General features: G+C 34.9%; 1 protein-coding gene across 1 annotated transcript in view; it reads right to left on the bottom strand.

Moving 5' to 3' along the window:
• Window positions 1–220: 220 nt before the first annotated feature.
• EPHA5 (EPH receptor A5) overlaps window positions 221–20,102 on the bottom strand; it is a 203,512-nt gene continuing 183,630 nt past the window's right edge. The window contains exons 13-17 of the mRNA XM_072405426.1: window positions 16,991–17,200; window positions 14,635–14,784; window positions 11,453–11,646; window positions 9,183–9,338; window positions 221–8,084 (exon numbers count right to left, since the gene is read on the bottom strand). Of these exons, the coding sequence (XP_072261527.1) occupies window positions 7,979–8,084; window positions 9,183–9,338; window positions 11,453–11,646; window positions 14,635–14,784; window positions 16,991–17,200 (816 nt within the window). The 3' untranslated portion in view covers window positions 221–7,978. The remainder of the gene's footprint in view (window positions 8,085–9,182; window positions 9,339–11,452; window positions 11,647–14,634; window positions 14,785–16,990; window positions 17,201–20,102) is intronic.

The raw sequence follows: 20,102 nt of genomic DNA on the forward strand, positions 1-20,102 counted from the left end.
TGTAAGTAATGGATGAGGTTTGGGTTCCAGCCTACTTTGGGTTAGACTTGAAATCTTGCTGGTTTGTTGACCTGGTCAAATTGTAGTAGATTTGGCTGGGACAATTTTTTTCAAAAACTATATTGCATAGCGTGACCTTTGAACTATGGTAAACAAGGTCACCATGGTCAATAATAGTAACTGGAACTCAAGGTGACATCATGGATCAAATACCAAATAAGATCAAGGTGACATCATGGTCCAAATACGATTTGAATACACCATTGGAAACCATAGAGCCTTGTTCAATAAAAGAAGGAAAGTTTAGGGGTTTAGATATGCTTTGTTGCGTGTTTTGTTATGTTTTACATATCTGGCAGTGGGTAGGCTGTATAAGCTAAAAGGAAGACTTATCGTAATTATTTCATATGTAGGACAGTGCTACTTATCTGAAGAACTATCAATCCATTATTAATAACATTTTGATGTTAGACCTGTTACACCAAGCTAGTATGAATGAATCTAACAAATCAAATGCATTGCTTCTAGATATCTGCTGTGCAAGGAAAGGATAATTATCATGACAACTGACCACATGCTTCTTGTTGCACATCCTTCTTAAACATCTTTCCTTCAGTTAGCACCTAGACAATCAAGGAGCAAATGCTTTATAAAACATTGTGCGGTCAGAGGGACCAGAAGTTTAATATATAGGAGCACAAATAACTACATTATATTCACAGAAGGCGCTGCAAAATTATTTTGTTACAAAGTTTTTTTGTGAGTGTGTTTTTATGCTTCTATGTTGTTGATCAAAGTCTTTTTCTGAGGACAGTGACAGATATACAGTTTATTAGGTCTGTAATTTACATGTCAATAAATTATATCCATTGTGATATAAAATCTCTCACAATGGAATAACAAATACAACTTTTTCAAGATTTTAAAAACACAACAATTTAAAATAAAAATTAAGATTAAAAAAAACAGATGTATAACCCTAGACTGGTAAACCTAAAAAGATCTACGGCTCTAATATTCATTGGTTGATAAACACTTTAGAGTCAGTCTTGGCAGCTGGAGTTATACCACAGTTTGAGTCTGTGTCTGAGGGTTGAGAATAATTGGTTGGTCGGCCTTCATGAATATCAAAGCTGATGGTAAATACTTTTAGGTAGCAATGTGTATTAACCAGGTCCTAGCTTCTTGGCCTACTTTAAAGTCAACTCCACCAAGACGGATAGTTTAGCCATGGAGTGCTATACCACCATATACTATGGAGTACATTTATACTATCATCATATGACTGAAATAGTTTGATAACTACTACAAAGGTATCACAAATGTGGCACACTCTTGACATGGCCAGGTTAATTTTTCAGAATTGTTTGTCCGATCAGTCCTAAATCCTCTCCAGCAGTTCATGTTTTGTAGATAATAAAATAGGTAGTTAAACTGCATTGCTGGGGCACCAACTCTTCCACTTGTGCTTATATGAGGTTACCTACAAAACATAAACTGCTGATTTTTAAAATAGGTTTAGGAAAAAGTGGAAAATAATAAATACCCCAGCTGAATGCCTGTGAGATGGAAATGATTCAGACACCTATGTATGCTAAGTAAAATTTAAATAAAAAACACATATTCTGTGACTGATTTACTAAAAGAATAATAATTATACACCACCCACCCCCTATTACTTTGGCTTAAGCCCACCCCCTTCCTCAAGCCTTCATACCCCCCTAATACCCTTATATACCCCTTCTTTTCAAAGAGCCTAAAGATTCACAGACTTCTTCACCCTACATTTCCTCCAGCAGTGGAGTGGGACTTAAATGCTGCAGAAAGCTAAATCATATAGTCATGTGCCATTACTTTCTGTAGCATTCTCCTGTGAGTCCAGAACAGAATGCAGAGGCTTGATGTGTTGGGCTCACAGTAATTAGCCACCTAACACTAAAGCATTACACGTTTGCAGGGAAAAACATGTCAGAGTAATGGACTAGCGTGCCTCACTAAAGCGTGGCACCACCAAATACAGTGCATTTCTCTTACTGATTCTGGTAGATTGGCAGCATATTCAAATTAGTTAGCTGCAATAATTCAATGCATATAAATGGGCAACATAATGCATGGTTACATGTGTGTATAACCATACTGCATGAATGCAAACAGGGCCTAAGATCACAGTGCTATACATACAACTAAAATAATGTGCTAATTGCTTTTACTTTTTAAACTCTACAGCAGTGCAAAGTCAGCAGCTACTGAGCCTTCATTAAAATTCCCTAACACAATAGCACAAAGCTGAATAAAATCAGGAGCTCTAGGCACTGCATTGTATCTGTGCTTGTATGCAGTCATAATAGCTGTGCTCACAGTCAATAAGGTATGACATTGTAACAAATCCTTTTTGTTGCTGAGAAAGTCCCTTATAAATGTATTCTAACACTACAAATATTGTAAACATTGTACATTCCACTTAACTTACTGCAAAGGCTTTTAACAACATGGTACAAAGAACAATGACGTACAGCAAGCTTTACACCCGATTAGATGTCAGCAGATTTTTCTAATCAAAGCATGCGTGATGATTTCTGATTGATGGCTATTGGTTACAATTACTTCCCTCAGAACATTGCTCTTATACCTTTTTTCTTAAACCTGTGCTTAATTGACAATATAATCCTAAATCACATCTGTTACTATTTATATATTTACTGTGTTAAAATGTATCACAGACATAAGGCATGACAGGTATCAATACTGCATGAACGTCTCAAAAATAAATACAAGATGGGTATCTAATATTATCTGGCCTAAAACAAAAAAATAGATCACTAAATCTGAGTTTTTCCCTCAATTCAGTATACATTTAAAATAAACAACAAATTATCTTATAATTTTTATCCTAAAAGCATTTGGGTTACATTCATTGAAAACTGCATTGCGTATGATTAAATCATTTTCATAAAAATTAAATAAAGGGTAAAACATGATTTGTATAAGGTATTCACAATCATATTTAAATGAATTACATAGTGAAATGAATTAAACTTTTTTAAGGAATACCTAGAAAGTATGATTTAAAAATAGGACAGTCCTCATTATTAAGTGCTAATAATGTTTTTTGTCAGTTTGTCAGTCACTGAAGCCTGCCAGAAGCTACATTTAGTGCAGCACTCCCAGACTGGAGTTGAAATATGTTTTAAAAGCTTCAAGGAACTGTATTGGGATTATAGATGATCAATCAGTTGCAAAAACTACCCAAATGCAAGAACCCCAGTCTTACAACTATTATGTATTTGAATTTCAAAATTAGTAAAATTACCAGTTGGTAAAGTTAAAACACATCTTTTCCTATTGTTAGTTATTTCTAGTTTAGTAGAGCACTAAACACTAAAGTTACTACAGAGCTTTAAAAATACTGCACATTGTATATCAAATATCCATGAGAAATCTAAATATTACTGCATGTTAAAATACTGTACTCAATATTTTTGTCCCTTTTTAATACAGGTTTGATATCATTTATTGGAAGGAGAAAGCATTGGAGTTGTTAAACTAATCCTTACATCATTTACAATCAGGAGTCCCATTCTAGATTAGTAGTGAATCAAACATAAAGATAGTAAATAGAGGTGTGCAGGACAAAAAAGTTCCAGCTCGAGTTGGATCTATGGGATTGGTCAGGAAATGTACCCAGATTCAGACATTTTGAATCAGAATTCATAATTGTTACATGAGCTATACTATATCTGTAGTATTAATATAGTTTTGTATATGTACAATATCAGGAGGAGGTAGCTGGTACATTGATATAGTCAAGATCATGAAGTGGGATTAAAAGATAACTTAAGTAAAGACAAAGGATTCTTTTAATACTTAGTGAATCACTGACCCAGAACAAATAAGTGTCCCTTCATCCTGCTAGATTGTAAGCTCTTTGGGGCAGGGTCCTCTCCTCCTGTATCACTGTCTGTATTAGTCTGTCATTTGCAATGTACAGATTAATGTACAGCGCTGCGTAATAAATTGGTGCTATATAAATCCTGTTTATTAATAATAATAATAATAATAATAATAATAATATTAATAATAATTATCCTTCATGCTTGTTCAAGGTTAAAGGAAGGATTTTCTGCCATTTTAAAGTTTAAGGATTTTCCGCCATTTATAGGCTTGATTTATTCAGACTTCTAAAATCCAGTCCCATGAAATTAAAAAAATAAAAGTTCCCCAATGTGACATGTAAATATTCCTCTTAGTCAGCCTCCCCTCTGTGGCTCCAGAGAAGCGAGCTGTCATGGCCATTGATCGAACCATCAAGGTGGCAGTTGAACATCTGGGTGCAGTGGTAAAACCATTACAATGGGTGTTACCAATGTGCTTCTTGTGGTTTTTGCCAGGGCTTTCCTCTCACTGTACTGGATTGCTTGGACTGCATTTTAGAGGTCTTAATAAAGCAAGCATTTGAGGACATTATCTACATTTATCTACCTATACAAGATCTCTTTGGGGATGGGGTATGAAGCAATAAATGGACAAATTGACAGGTAAATACCAGGTTCATTACATCTGAGGTTTTATAAAGTTTTATTGATCATAAAGTGTTTTGGGGGAATTTTGTTTACACTAGCTGCTTTGTAGTGTTGTTTGAGCTTACATTAGCATTGGAAGAACTTTGCTTTAATATACATAGTTCTTAGTCGTGGCTCTAAAGTCCTAGGTCTATAAGGGCAGAGATGACTAAAGATTTTTGCCAGTAGAGTATAAACAGCAAAGTAGGCAATGTCTGTATTGCTGAAGTACAAAAGCAAGTAGGTGGGAGTAGGGAGGGGTGTCTGGGTTAGTTTAGGTTAGAAAGCTGGGGAAAATGGACTACTGTACTTTTTAAAAAAAGTCAGCAAAAACAACTATGCTAAAGGCTTTTAAAATACTTTTCCATTTGAACAACATGTGCTTACTTTAAAAATGTATGTTAGATGTTGTTAAATATGCAATGCACATGTTGTACATGATCATATATCACTGTTGATTATTTAAAGCAGTAAAAACTGTCCACATGCCTTTATTCACAAAGTGAATATTGAATTGACTATGTTCCTTTAGTTTAGTGAAAAAAGGAGCTGTGTTCACTGGTATTATCTGGATACAAGCAAAAATATCCTTTATTTTTTAAACATGATCAGGTATTCCAATTGGACAAAACTATGGAACATTCATTTGGGCAAGTAAATAACTGCTTTGGTAAATCAATCCTTATGTATTTGTTTTTTTTCAGAATTGTTGCAAATCAATTCTAATATCAAAATTATGTAACCAGCTGCTACATTTCTATAAACATTAAATCCACCTGTACCTCTTAATGAACCTATAGGATTCTGGTATTGTAATTATCACAACCATGTTTAGAAATAACTAGGCAAGCTAAGATTATTTATAACTATAATTCATCTAGCACTATAAGCTCTTTCAACAAGACTACTAAACAGAACCTCAAGCCCAATACTTCCTAAATGCCAGGCCAGTGTCAGAATTCAGGAGGAAAACATAATTATTAATTCACAGTTACATCTTTGCAATAATGTATTACATTTCAATTTGTATGGCAAGCAATTGCAGACGATTTTCTCAAATGTGAAATTTTCGGCATTGGCATGCAAATGTGCTATAGAGTTCTAAAAACATCATCTATACTATGATAGTTTACGCTGACAAGCAGAGCACATATAAGAAATGTTGGCTATTTTGGAAGACTAATGTTTTGTTATACAATCAAAATAATTTTCTAAAGAATCAGAATATTTATACCAAAACTAACTGGTTTCTTGTTTTTTTGGGTATGACCTCTCGGCTTCAGTTCTTCTGGCAAAACAGCTCTGAGGTTATAGACTTTCCACATCCCTTCAAGCTAGCTGCACACTATTGCCAATATTGCATGCAAAATTTCCAATTGATTTAACACGTTGAAACAATCAAAAGTTAATGGAGGAAGTTGTGGGCAAAAAGGAATCCAAAAGTTGATCATAAAAAGGCATTTTGGTTCAGCATTCGACTGGAACCAAAATCATTTTTTGTGTCACAATAAATATTTTGATTGCATAGTGAAAATAATTTCAGTACTGATCAAGTGGATGGTACAACGTACACTAGTCAACTTAAAAGACTGATTTAAATATTATAATCAGGAATATAATATCTGTAGAAGATAGCATTGGGAGAAAATCGCATAGTCTATGTGCTTGCATTAGTATGTCATTATGCAAGAGGCAGATATCATCACTGCACAGACTAATGTGGCTTTTCCTAATCCTATCTTGTATCTTTCTTTATCTTTCAGTTATTTTGTGGCAGCAGCATGATTACATAACCTTATCCTTTAGATAACCTTATCATTACCTGATCCTTTAGATCAGCCTTTCTCAACTTCTTTTTCAATGGGGGAACCCTTGAAATTACTTTCAGGCCCTGAGGAACCCCTGACAATAATGACATTATCCACAGCTCACAGTACATTGGTGTGGTGGTGAGAGGGAACAATGCCTTCAACAATGCTGGCCACTGGGAAGAATGCCACCCTTACACATAGCCAAAAAGTCATCAAAAATCATTGGTGTTAGTTATACTGACCTGAGAGGTCAAAATCGTTCTTGCGCAAGGAACCCTGGTTGAGGAGCAGAGTAACAGATTTTACAAGATGGCACAGAGCTAATAGGAATTATGATTAATGCAAAAGGTAGCACAGTTTAGCAAGTAGGCATAAAGGTTTAATTCCTAAACTGTAATAGTTACAAGTTTCCATTTTAAGCAGGTCTGATATTTTGTAATAAACAAAGTCCACAGCCCAACATTAAATTCTCATAATAAACTTTTAGATATGTATTCTATGTAAGTGTTAAATTCCTCTACCAATCCCCCTAACAGATTTAGACTTAAAACAAAAATATTAAATTCAAACTTCCTAAAAAACTAGAACACTTTGAAGCAAAATATGAAAAGTCTATTTAATCACATATTAGAACAAGTCCACTTTGTATAATTAAACATATACCCTGTTTTGTTTTAGTTCAGTTTTTGCAAAATACAGTCTCAGAAATAATTGTGAATAACTGTTTAGAGACAGAAAAGATGGATCATTTTTTCATGTAATTTTTTTACTTCATATTTAAAATATTTTGCAGTGTATCACGGGTGTTGTAAGAAGAGAACGGCAAAATGAAGACATAAGTGGCAGCACAAATTGTACCTGGGAGTGTAGCAAACTGTACAATATATACATAGTAATCCTAGCTATCATTTAATGCATTAACGCACTAGAGCAAACGAATAGGGAAACTCAGAACACAAAAACAAAAAATAAATATATTGTATTTGCAACTGATCAAGCAACTTGTTTATACATACACTTCCATACCATAATGCTGTGTAACAGCATTTTTTTTTTATTTACAAAAAAGATAACTGTAAAGAAAATCTAAACATATTGCTCTTCAATACACTTTTGTAGACAATTGAGACTTAGTAAACGTCAGAAAACTGCAGCTTTCCCCCCCCTAGGCCGTACATGGCTACAAAAACTTTTGTTTTGAAATGATCCATTCAAGTAAGTCCTTGGAAGTATTTAACGTGCTGCTACAATGAAAGCACTAGCAAGATGCTATATACAATTTCTGTACAAAGCATCATGGGAAGTCCTTTGTAACAATAGCCAAACAACTGGCTAACCTTACTTTAGGCCTCTACATCCAGCTCCAGGTCCCATGCATGTAGCAATTACTCATGAAGAATGATGACACAGACAAAATAAAAAATAAATGGAAGTTTGAGTCAAATACTGATTTTTTTTTCTTTTTGAGTTATCAGTTGTATGTTCATTGTGTCACTTTCAGTTTTTCTATAGTGTTATACTTCCCTTTTTCATTTCCATTTTCTCTATACTTATAAATCTCTGGACAGGTTACAAAGTGCAGGCTTGCTTGGATGCAGAATGGTATAATTACAACGGCACCATTCCATTCAATAACTGGGCTCTCATTTCCTGGATGCTATTCATTATCTTCTTCTGATGACCAGCCAGAGTCACTCCAAACCTCTTCAAATCGCTAAAGAACAACAAACACACACAGGAATTTTAGGAGGTTTAGGGGCGCAAAGGAAATAACATCTGCAGGAAATCAATGCTTACAGTTTTTTTTTTAATATAATGCAACTTTCATTTTATAATACATGGTCAACATTACATACATCAAAGAAGTTAAAAAAAAAAACTGGAAGTACAGTTATGTTATGTACTTTATATGAATCTAATAATTTCTTGGTTACATGAGCAAAAAGGATGCTGTTGTGCATATATTTTTCAATTTAATTATAATATTATAGTAATGTGTTACTATATTTTTGCATTGTATTATTTAGGCTAACTCAGGTCACACACTTTATTTCCCTGGATGCCCCTTTCATAGAAATTATACTTCTGTATTTAATTCTGTCTTCATAGTCAACTATTTGCTGTATCAGGTAGAGTGGGTCTGAATAATAAAGCTCCTTAAGGCTGGAGAGGATACACTTTCATCAATGAACCTAGGTGATCCAGCAAACCTGGAATGAATCTGGTCCAGGATTGAAGACATTTGCTAGCAAATAGCAAATGACTTTGAAGAAATCCATTCCAGGTTTGCTGGATCACCCAGGTTCACGGATGAAAGTGTATCCTCTCCAGCCTTGGAGAGCTTTAATAAATCGGGCCCAGTGTGTTTACATTACCTTTATTTGTGTTGCCTGGGATTTCTTTTAAGCCTTAGAGATGTGTATAAAAAGCAATGGGGATCAATGTGGGAAAAGCACACGAGATAGAGGGCGCCCATGTGCACTGGACCTAGTGACTCTACTTTAAATGATCACTGCTCCTACTGACACTGGTCATTCAATAAAACTAAGTGATTGTAACTATTTATAAAGTTGGAAATTATATATATGCATGCTGTTTTTACATCCTACATCTGTCAATGGTTTACATAGTAAAAAACATTATTGCCTTACTAAAGAAAAGTTTAGTTTGCATTATTTGTCATGACAAAGCTGTTGCCAAATAAACAATCCTATACAGAAAATAATGTTCTGGTCCATAGGGATATAAAGATAAATTGTGCAGCAGAAAAGATATTATGGGTCTTTCTATAGTAAAGCAATGTGTTACTTACTCCAAAGTCATCTGGGTCACTGCATCCATTGAAGTGTATCCATTCTCCATAAATGTATCTGTGTATCTGCCCATCTTGATGCCTTCAAGCCACTCATTTACAGATCTATACACAGCACTACCTGCTGGATTATGTTCTACCAGTAAATTTGATACCCTATAATGTAATATGCATATGTTAGAATAGCAATATCAAATAATACAGGAATATTGTATTTTTTCTAATGGAAAGCATTGGTTTACACAATCTATACAAGTGGAACTAAATCTAAAAATAAAAAAGTGAGCAGGCAGCTTACTATTGCAGGAGGGGCAAGCTATGTCTCCTTTGCAGTTAAACAATCTTACCTACCTTTTTGCACTCTTTGGTAGAATGTACACTGAGCTGACCATACACAGTTCAGTGTACAATCCTGGCATACCTTGGTGCTGGGAACGAATTAACTCTTAGTTAATACGGTTTGGCCAATCAATATGGCTAAAGATTCTGAACCCGGAAAAGTACTGGGTTAAGATCTCTGTGCTGACTAAAGAGGGAGGGGAGGTGATTTTAGTTCTGCTTTAAGGCTAACTTCAAACAAACAGGTAAATACACATTTAAAATATGTTAATGGGAGCTAATTTACTTGTCAAAAAAAATGTATTTCTGTCTATGCAGTCCTAAGATATACACAGCCCTGATACACAGCACAGAGAACCTGGTCAGACCACCATCAGAAATTTTTCAGCCCCATACTAGGTGGATTTCCTCGGCCCACCTTCCTATGTCTGAAAGTTCCAGCATTACAAGAGTTAGGCTCTTTTGATTGGAGAGAAGTACTCTGCCCCCAACCCTGTTGCCCACCTTGTGACCTAATTTTCCTCTGCTATAGTATGCAACACAGCTAGGTCAACTCCTAGCAGACTTACGTGGTCACCTCTCTGCTCTTTCCTCTCAGCAGCATGTTCCTTGTAGAAATTTGAGTGCAGGAAACTGAAATTACTTCCAATGCTCTCTATCCCTATCTCTGCTGCATAGGGATTACTAAAGGCTAGAATCATGTAATTTTTATGTGTTTTAAGAACATAGACAATTAAAAAATATATATAATTGTAACAAATATCGTATTTAATGTCTGCTTGAATTTCATTAAAAAATCTGTTAGTGTATCATTTGCCATTTTCTATTATACTTTTGTATTTGCCATCATGAAAAGAGAGAGGTGTGAAATTGAAGTTGCTACATATTCTATTTTTACAGAAAGCTCGTTCCAGCAATTTGCAATAAATAAATAGTATTTTAGTCAGCGGATGTGTTTATAACCCCAGTAATTTACAGACCACAGCACAATTTTTCATAATTAACGTAATTCAATTTTTTGATGTGACCTTGAGTGTCAGCCAAAAGCATCACTATTATCCAATTACAGATTCCCACTCATCAAGTGTTACTGTTGATATTGCTGAGCCAGGCTGCTAAAACGTTTATAAGGATTAAGTGTTTATTCGTAGCTTCTGTACATTCTATATATAACACACTCTGGGGTCATTATGACTGTAGTGACACTTCTGGAATAACATGTAATGCATAGGTGAATGAGACTTATGACTTTTTAAATTGATAATTATCAGTATTAGTACTATAGGCAACAATATTAACTAATATTAACTTGTGAATTTTGGCATGGATATATATATATATATATACACACACACACACAAAATTAGTCCAAAGAAGAAATAAATTGTTCAAATTGCACACATTGTTAAAGTTACTTTTCCTATATAGGAGCCATAAGAAGCTACAGAATGTTTTTGCATGTGCAATGTATACAGATAGATGAAGTACAGAGGAGTGGAAACCAGCAATGAAGACTGTCACCAGTAAACACTAAAATTATTTGTTGGTGAGCTGGTGAATTGATTTGCAAAGACAGACAAATAACAGTCAGTTTGCTGCAGAAGTGGACTATGGCCACCATGCCATACAGAAGATGATGGAAGATTTAAGTTATCAGAAAGATTGAGCAAAGTGGGTAACTCTGCAGCTGACACCCAATTTCAAGGAGAGGAGGATGGAAGTCTGCTTTGATCTGCCAGAAGCCAATAAAGACGTGTTTTTTTTCTGATCTAATGATAGGGGAGGAATTGTTGGCATATCTCATATGATCCAAAAATTAAAAATCTGCCAACAGAATGATGGAATGCAATATTTGAGTCTATAAACATACAATATATGTAAACATACAAAAGATGATTTGATAATATATGTGTTCTATAAATATGTTTTACCTGTTAGATGAATTAACAAGTGACTTTAAACTGCTTGGATTACGGATCAATTTGTCCAACATACTGACAATCTCTTCAAACTTGGGCCTGCTGTTCCGGTCTTTCTGCCAGCAATCCAGCATGAGCTGATAAAGAGCAGCCGGGCAATCCATGGGACTTGGCAACCGGTAACCTTCCTCAACAGCTTTAATTACCTAACAGAGATAAATAATTATTTTTTTGTAGTCATTTTGGGTTAAAAACATACAGATGAATAATGCCAAGCTAAAAATCACGAATGTGTATTCAGAGATAGTTTGTTGATTTTGTTAAAGTGTTAAATATTTACACAATTATCTCAACATGTTTGTTATTTGGCTACAGCTTTGATACAGATTAATCTTGTAGTGTTTCATAGCTTTATATTATTCATATTTAGTATGTCAACATATAAACAAGAATTTGATAAATTTTATTTATAGAACTAAATAAATATACCTTGGTTCCAGTCAATGTCTAACACTGTTGCTTTTGATTCTTTTCACCAATATTGCTAATGGACCTTACCTTTCTGAAGTTTAAAGGATCCTTCCTCAAAGTTAGATTCCGCAGAGTTAAATCAACTAAAAGTTTTGTTTAAGTTTTGAAGATTCTATTGGTGAGATCACAAATGCTATTCAGTTTATGAGGCTTTTCCATGATCGTTGTTGTAATAAATATATATATATATATATAATATATATATAAGATCTTTGCTAAGGAGAAGATTTTACTACTTAGCCAGGGTTATTTCTTGACATTTTGGCACTCTAAGCAAAACAGTCTGGGTGCATCTCCCCTAGTGTATCATTTCCTGGTTCTGGCCCTCCTAATCCCAAACCTTCTCACGAATAGTACTATAGTACTTGTCCCATAATAAATGTACAGCACTATGCAAATTGCTGGTGCTATGTAAATACAGTTGATTATCATTAATATTAATAATATTTGTCTTATGTTCTTTCTGTAGTGGCTCAAGCAGTGTTCTGTGCTCTCTCTGTGGCCCCTGGTCCAGTCTTTGTGACTGTGATTGGGTAGTTCCAATATAAGAAAGCATTGCAGTTTGGCCAGAAAAATAAAGCCCAAAGCCTTGCCTTTTTTGTGAAAGGCTCCAAACAATATTCTGGCTGTTGGATGAATGGGGGGAGAGTGGAAAGAAAGAGTAGGAATGGCCAGTAGTGCAGGCTGTTCAATGCCAGCTGGCTAGTATAAGGGTAACAGCAGCTAGGTATCGGCTAACAAATGAGTGTTTGGGGGGTTGAGCAGGTGGTGCCATAGCTGATTGTCAGGCCCAAGCCCACATTCTATGTTGCTAATGGATTGATAGAACTAGAAGTATAAAAAAAGAAATACCATTGTTTTTGCTTCCAGTTCATCTGATTGAAAGTGGCAAGCACGCTGCATGTTTGGCAAGATCAAAAGGTATTTTTGTACCTGCTAAAAATGTTTATAGCCTAAAAACTGAAGTCTAATTTAGCCCCAATATATTCATTTTTTGCTTTTTGTCATAAAGCTAAAATCACAAAGACAATCTGAATTATTCCACTAAAAGAACTAGATTCTAAATGGTGATAAATGTGAGGTTCTATTGAGGAGAGCAGAAAAAAATGATTTATTTTGGGGATAAAATACATATTCATCAAACAGGGTTACTAACTGGTGAGAAACTCTGAACAATTACACATCCATTTTAAGGGCTACATACCAATGGTACATGTATTTTATAAGTATTTGTGTTTAACAGAGACAACATAAAGAATATAGTTAACATAACTTTGGCATCCTTGTGAACTGAACCTTTTATATCCTTTTACCACAGATCCAGGTGATCGAGAAGAATAAAAGAGAGTGATATGCTTGCTTCAGCATACTGAACACAGTGATGCTTGTAACAATCAATACAGCTGCTAAATCTTATGTTGTACAGTTGCCAAACATCATGAACAGCTATTTTACTCCACTCCATGGAGAACGAAAGGTAAAATAAAGCATTATCACTGTGGTTTCTGGGAATTCTGCTGTGCATAAACAGTTTTCTCAGCTGATTCAAAAATGCACATGCAATCAGTTTCAGCATCTGATTAGGTGATCATTTTAATGTACATGATGTGAAATAGCACATTTATTTGCTTCAGAAGCTAATTATATTTAGGAATGTTTCAGCATTCTAATTTCTAATGGCAGTTAGATTGCCTTGTTCTTAGATTGTCATAACGTTTTATTACTTAAGTAGTGCAATGAATCTTCAGGAGTGGTAGACTATGCCATAACTGGAGTCTAGCCTGCCTTGTATATGTTGTAGGTACATAAAATATGTGATTGCAGGAAAGAATATTTAGATTTTAAAGTGAAGGGACATGGTCGTGTAAGGGGAAACTCTAAGCTTGCTCAGGGCAAGTAAGCTAATATTGCCTATCACTATGCATAGCTTGCTGCCATGTATTGAAGCTGGCAAAATAGTAGGGGTTGTTTTGAAGTGAAACTCCAGCCAGATGATCTTCAATCATGGAAATTGAAAGGTGATATAAGGAGCTCATATAGAAATAGGAACTGCCTAATCAAACATTTTATGAATTTTTGGTCTGGCCTGCCTGTTTGTGCAGTATGGTAATGTTTGTAAAGGATGGGCAGTACATTATTGCAAATCCTTTTATGTATATATATATATATATATATATATATATATATATACATACACACATTCTATGTTGCTAATGAATGTGTGTGTATGAACAGTATATGCTATGAGACCTTATCAGAAAGAAACTTGTGCATTAGGTAGAGTAGTGTGTTCATTTCTTACTACAATGGCAGTAGGTCATCTAGCATGTTATGGTATATATGAGGTCATCTAGCATGTTATGGTATATAGAGTATTAGTAACAATACATGAAAAATAAGTTTTAAAGCAGCAAATTCAGTATAGCAATACTGTAGCTCCACACCATGGCCATCTCAAACTGAAGTATCTCTTTGTATGCATTTGTATGTGAGTATTAGTTCCTAGCCTGTTTGAAGTTAAGTTCGTACATTTTTGGAGTGTGGTAATTTCCCACTTGAGCTGCTTTCTGGGAACTCTGCCTGAGCAAGCTTTTCAAAACTCATTCAAACAATATGATGTTTTAATAGTTATATTTAGTCTATAGTTTTAAAGTTCTACTTACATCTTGGTTTGTCATCTCCCAGTAGGGTCTTTCACCATATGACATGACTTCCCACATCACTATTCCATAGCTCCAGACATCACTGGCGGAGGTAAACTTGCGGAAAGCAATTGCTTCAGGGGCTGTCCATCTGATGGGTATTTTACCTCCCTGTAAACATCAGAAGATGTGGTCAGGTGATAATGTGAATGGCCTTTCTATTCTGAAAGTGATAAATGAAACTGAACAAATAAGGCAAAACAAGGCTCAAAGCCATAAACACACATTTCAGTTGATGTTCAGACGAAGGGAATAAAAAGTTCATGTCCAACAACTGGTAATAATTTTGTCTCTGGAGTAAAATTCATGAATCACATGATGTATTTCAAAACAATGAATTGAACTCCATTTACAGACAGTTCAAGATCAGGGCTGTAATCTTCCTTCCTGAACAGTTATTAGAGTGCTACATGAAAGTAATAAACTGTACAATAGTGGAAGAAGAAAGAAGGTATAGTAGTGAATGAACAGATGAAATCTAAACTACAAAATTCTGTTACTGATTACAAATCTGCTGTGTGCTAAGTGTACTGGCTTGGTTTAAATAGATGTAATAAAATGCACATGATGTGCAGTACAGATGTACAAGACTTATCTGTATTTCATTTGTTATATGGAAGGAAATAACTTTCATATGGCAGGCTTTAATAAAATGAGGGTTTGAGCAATTTTAAGCACATATGAGAATGGCCAATATCTCACAGTAACTATAATACTATAGATCACCCAACAAAATATAGCATGTTACACAGAGGTGGTTACATTTCATAAAAAATAAATTGTATAGTTCAAAGTGAAGTCTTGAATTTCGGAGCCAATATCACCAATATAAAGACAATTCAGCTTTTCTCACTGGATGCATATCAACATATTTTCCACTTCCATAAAGCAAATATTTGGCATTGTTATCAATCTTTAGAGATGGATAAAGGATCACCGTCTGTGTCAGTACACTGTGGAACCACTCTTTGTTTTAGCTACAGCCTTTTTGGGATCACCTTTGCGGATATAGGCAATCCAATAAATCTCTACTCATCTTTTAAGAACTGTTTAAGCCCAGACAAACTGGATGGTAACCATTGGTGGACTGTAATCTTGAAGTTATTCCATTGATTTCTAATAGTCTGGGCTCAGTCACACAAGGATATTCACTTTTCACCCCTTTAACCACTGTGAAGTTAATTTTTCTATGTGTTTTAGGTTACGGTCATGTTGGATTGTTAACCTTCTTCCCATTGACAAGATTCTGTCAGAGAGCTCCAAAAATTGGACTGTATATTGCCCCATCCATTTTCCCTTATCCTCTGACAAATGCACCCACAATAGGTTGCTACCAAGTACATGCTTTGCTGTTTGAATTGTGTTCTTTGAATTATTGGCTGTTTAGGCTTGTCTAGTATAGGCAGAATATGGGTTAATTTTGTTTAGGTTTAATAAATGTTTTAGGTTTTTACATTATCATCAAAAACCTTACACAGCATCTTGTATGAATGAATAAATTGTTAAAAATCTTGGGTTAATGCATATGAATTGTTAAAAAATAAGTTCTTATCACCCTGCTGTACACCATGTTGGAGTGATCCAAGACACTCTCTGTGTTTCAATTATTTCTTGGAATAAATAAAGGCGCCTTCCTGGCTCTAGTCGAAATTTGTTTGGCAGCAAATATGCTGCTATCAAATGGGCTATTTTGAATGAATTGGATAATACAATGGGCCACTTAGAAAATGTCACCAACAATTTAGCTTCTTTACAAAGCTAACAATTTTACACAATATGGAGAAATAACTGGAAAAAATGTACAGGAATATACACAAGTTTAGAAATTGCAAACATCAGATTAAATCTTAGATAAACAAGACAAGCTTTCATGCCAGAAGCTATAGAAAAGTTCAGTAGACTGTTTAAAATATTTGCAACAATACTTTTTTATAATTATTAAGTCTGCATTAATTAACTTGCAATATACATATGAATATATACATGGTTCATTTCACTGTAGAAGTAAAAGCACATGATAGCCGGTTTACATAAAGAGATAGTTCACGCAAAATGGATGTTCGCCTTAGGAAATATATGTTGATTAAGTGGTAAATAAGGTGAAGCTGTGATCTATTCAATCATCCAATCATGTGTAAGCAAAAATCTTGTTTTCTTAATTTCTCTTGCACATGAATGGTTATTCAAGGTAAACTGTTTCACCCTACTTATTAAAACAGATTACCGTTAACATTAAAAAATCAACAATTTGTATTCCTTTATAAAAATCAATCCTAATATGAATGCAATCGAGCTCCTAAATGTAAATGAAGCTTACCCTTGTTGTGTATGCAGCTTCAGGATCATCTTCAAGGACCCTGGAAAGGCCAAAATCAGAAACCTTGCACACTAGATTGCTGTTAATAAGGATGTTTCTTGCTGCCAGATCTCTGTGTACATAACCCATGTCCGAGAGGTATTTCATTCCAGATGCAATCCCCCTAAGCATGCCCACCAGCTGAATTACTGTGAATTGGCCATCATTTTTCTGTTGGAAGAAAATATACAGATTAAACATTTTGCTAAAGAACCCCCTTGATTTCTAGTAACATCCTTGCTCGTATTTGTTTGAAATTGCTATTTTTCTGGCTTTTATGTTCTCCACCTTGTCCCACCTGAATTCTTTCTGTGCCACAGATTCACAGAACAAGCATGTAGAATTAGAAAGCTCTAAAACAAAGTTTGTAGTAGTTTTCCTTGTGTGTATTTATCAATAGGAGATGTCAGAATGGCAGCCTACCTTTTTTAATGACATGAGTCTATGGAAATTCTTAGGAGAGCAACAGAGAATGTGTTAAAATTGTTTTGTGTTAAAAATCATGACATATATGAATATCCTACATTATATTGCACATCACTGTTTTGTGGAGACTTCATGTCAAGAGACAATAGGATTTTTTTTCCACTGCTGATATCAATGACTGAGATGAGTAAATTCCAAAAAATAAAATGTATACTGTCAAATTGTATTACTGGTGTCCAATTAGTATAATGCACAGAACAAAGCAATTAAACATCCAGTCCCAGTGGACTAAAATATAATGTTGAATCTCTCCACTGAGATAAAGGCACTTTTATCTTTTCCTCACTATATTCAAGACTAAAATGCAATACTTAGAGGCGAGGCGAAACAAAGGAGGCAAAAAGGGGTAAAACACATATACTTCTAGCCTCATAAATCAATTGCCAGCCCTGAAATGTACTACATTTGAGCAGTGGGAAGGATCATTCTTGATGAATGTTGAAGGTAGAGGGCTTTGCAGCAAAGAGGTTATATAACAAAGGATTTATTAAATAAAAAATGTGCTAACAGGGATCCAACACTAACAGAACAGTTTTAGTTGAAGACGGGCTTTAAAAAAGAACTTTCAAAACAAAACTGTTTGATAGTTTCAAATGGCAGAACCACTACTTTAGAAAATAGAAACTGCAGCAGAGTTGCAAGTATTCATTGAACCACAAGAAGGTTCTCACAGAAAACCTTTTTAAGGATTTATATACGTTGTTAGAACTGCTAACACACAGAACATTCATGGTTTGCCAACCATGTTCACATTTATAAACTCTGATCAGGGGTTTTTAAAAAGAAAGTTTTTCTTTCTTCCTTTAATATAATCATCAGGGTTTTCAGTATAGGTTAAGCTAGGACAGTGTCTTGTGCAATAACTCACACAGCAATGCTTGGCAGCCATACACTGGAAAGAAGCCCTAGACAATGTCCAAGTGCACAAGGTACAAGCATTGCAATCAAATGCTACAAAATTGCCCTGGAAATAGGAAAAAGGCTGATTTCATTCAAATACATTGCTTGGTACTGGTGGTTAGCAAAGCATTTCAACTTGCCATAGAATTTTCAATACTTACTACAATGCATCGAATTTAACTGGACGGCACATGCAACATACATTTATAGAATTATCTAAAATCATGTTCAAAAATCTGTAAAAAAGAACTCTACTAAGCAATATTTTTATTGAAGCAAAACAACAACTCTATTCTATAAAAACTATTTAATATTGGCCTGATTTATTGAAGCTCTCCAAGGCTGGAGAGGATACACTTTCATCAGTGAAGCTGGGTGATTCAGGAAACCTGGAATAGATTTATCCGAAGTCATGTGCTATTTGCTAGCAAATGTTTTCAAACCTGGGCCAGATCAATTCCAGGTTTGCTGGTTTACCCAGTTTCACTGATGAAAGTATATCCTCTCCAGCCTTTGAGAGCTTTAATAAACCAGGCCTAATATAGTTCAAACAATCGTATATATCATATACATAATAAGATATCTGTCCAAAGCTACTTCTCATAATTTTGTCATAGCTAGGCAGCTATGAGCCAGAACCAGAACCACAAATTAAAAAAAGTTGCTCTAAAAAGCTATTAGAAACTTATCCTTCTGGATTTTTTGAGTCATGGTCCCTGTTAGAGAGCCTTCTGCTTCCTTTCAAATCCACTTATGTTTAGGAAGTGAGGGGATATTACAAAAAATCTATAAAAACCTATAAAACCATAAAACATTATGAAATAATGGACACTTGAAATAAATTTGAAATTAAATAATGCTTTTATTTGTTCCAGCCACTGTTTGATTGGGCCATATGGGCCTTTGTTTGATTCATGCAGGTTTTGCATTCTCATACTAGAAATATATATTAACCCACTTAAAATAGGTAAAATGCAGGGAAGCAACTGTGGGTCAAATTAATTATATTAATGATTCTATCGATGACTATTAATATACAGTATTTATATACCGCCGACATATTACGCAGAGCTGTACAAAGTCCATAGTCATGTCACTAGCTGTCCCTCAAAGGGGCTCACAATCTAATGTCCTGCCATAGTAATATGTCTGTAATATAGTCTAAGGTTACTTTCAGGGGGAAGCTAATTACCTAACTGCATGTTTTTTGGGACATGGGAGGAAAAGGGAGTAGCTGGAGGAAACCCACACAAACACAGGGGGAACCTGCAAACTCCATGCAGATAGCTGAGATTCAAACCTGGGACCTGGTGCTGTAAGGGACAGAGTGCTGACCTCTGAGCCACTGTGCTCCTCATGATTACATGATTCTTAACTATACCAAAAGCATCTAAAACTGATGTCAAACTAACACAGCCAACAAAAGGTCCAAAAGTAGGGTTTAGGCTAAAAAATAGATTTATGGTTTTGCTTTTAATTTTTTTACTTGGTTCTTTTTATTTAGTACTTACACATGCTGCTAAAAGTATTTTGAATATACCGTATTTTTCGGACCATAAGACGCACTGGACCATAAGACGCACCAGTTTTTTGGAGAAGGGAAATGAAGAAAACAAAGATTCTGAAACAAATAGTGTCCTAAAATATTTTATGTGCATTAAAAACCAACATCACAGTCATAAACACA

This window comes from Pyxicephalus adspersus, chromosome 3 (genome assembly GCF_032062135.1).
Source record: "Pyxicephalus adspersus chromosome 3, UCB_Pads_2.0, whole genome shotgun sequence".
Classification (NCBI taxonomy): domain Eukaryota; kingdom Metazoa; phylum Chordata; class Amphibia; order Anura; family Pyxicephalidae; genus Pyxicephalus; species Pyxicephalus adspersus.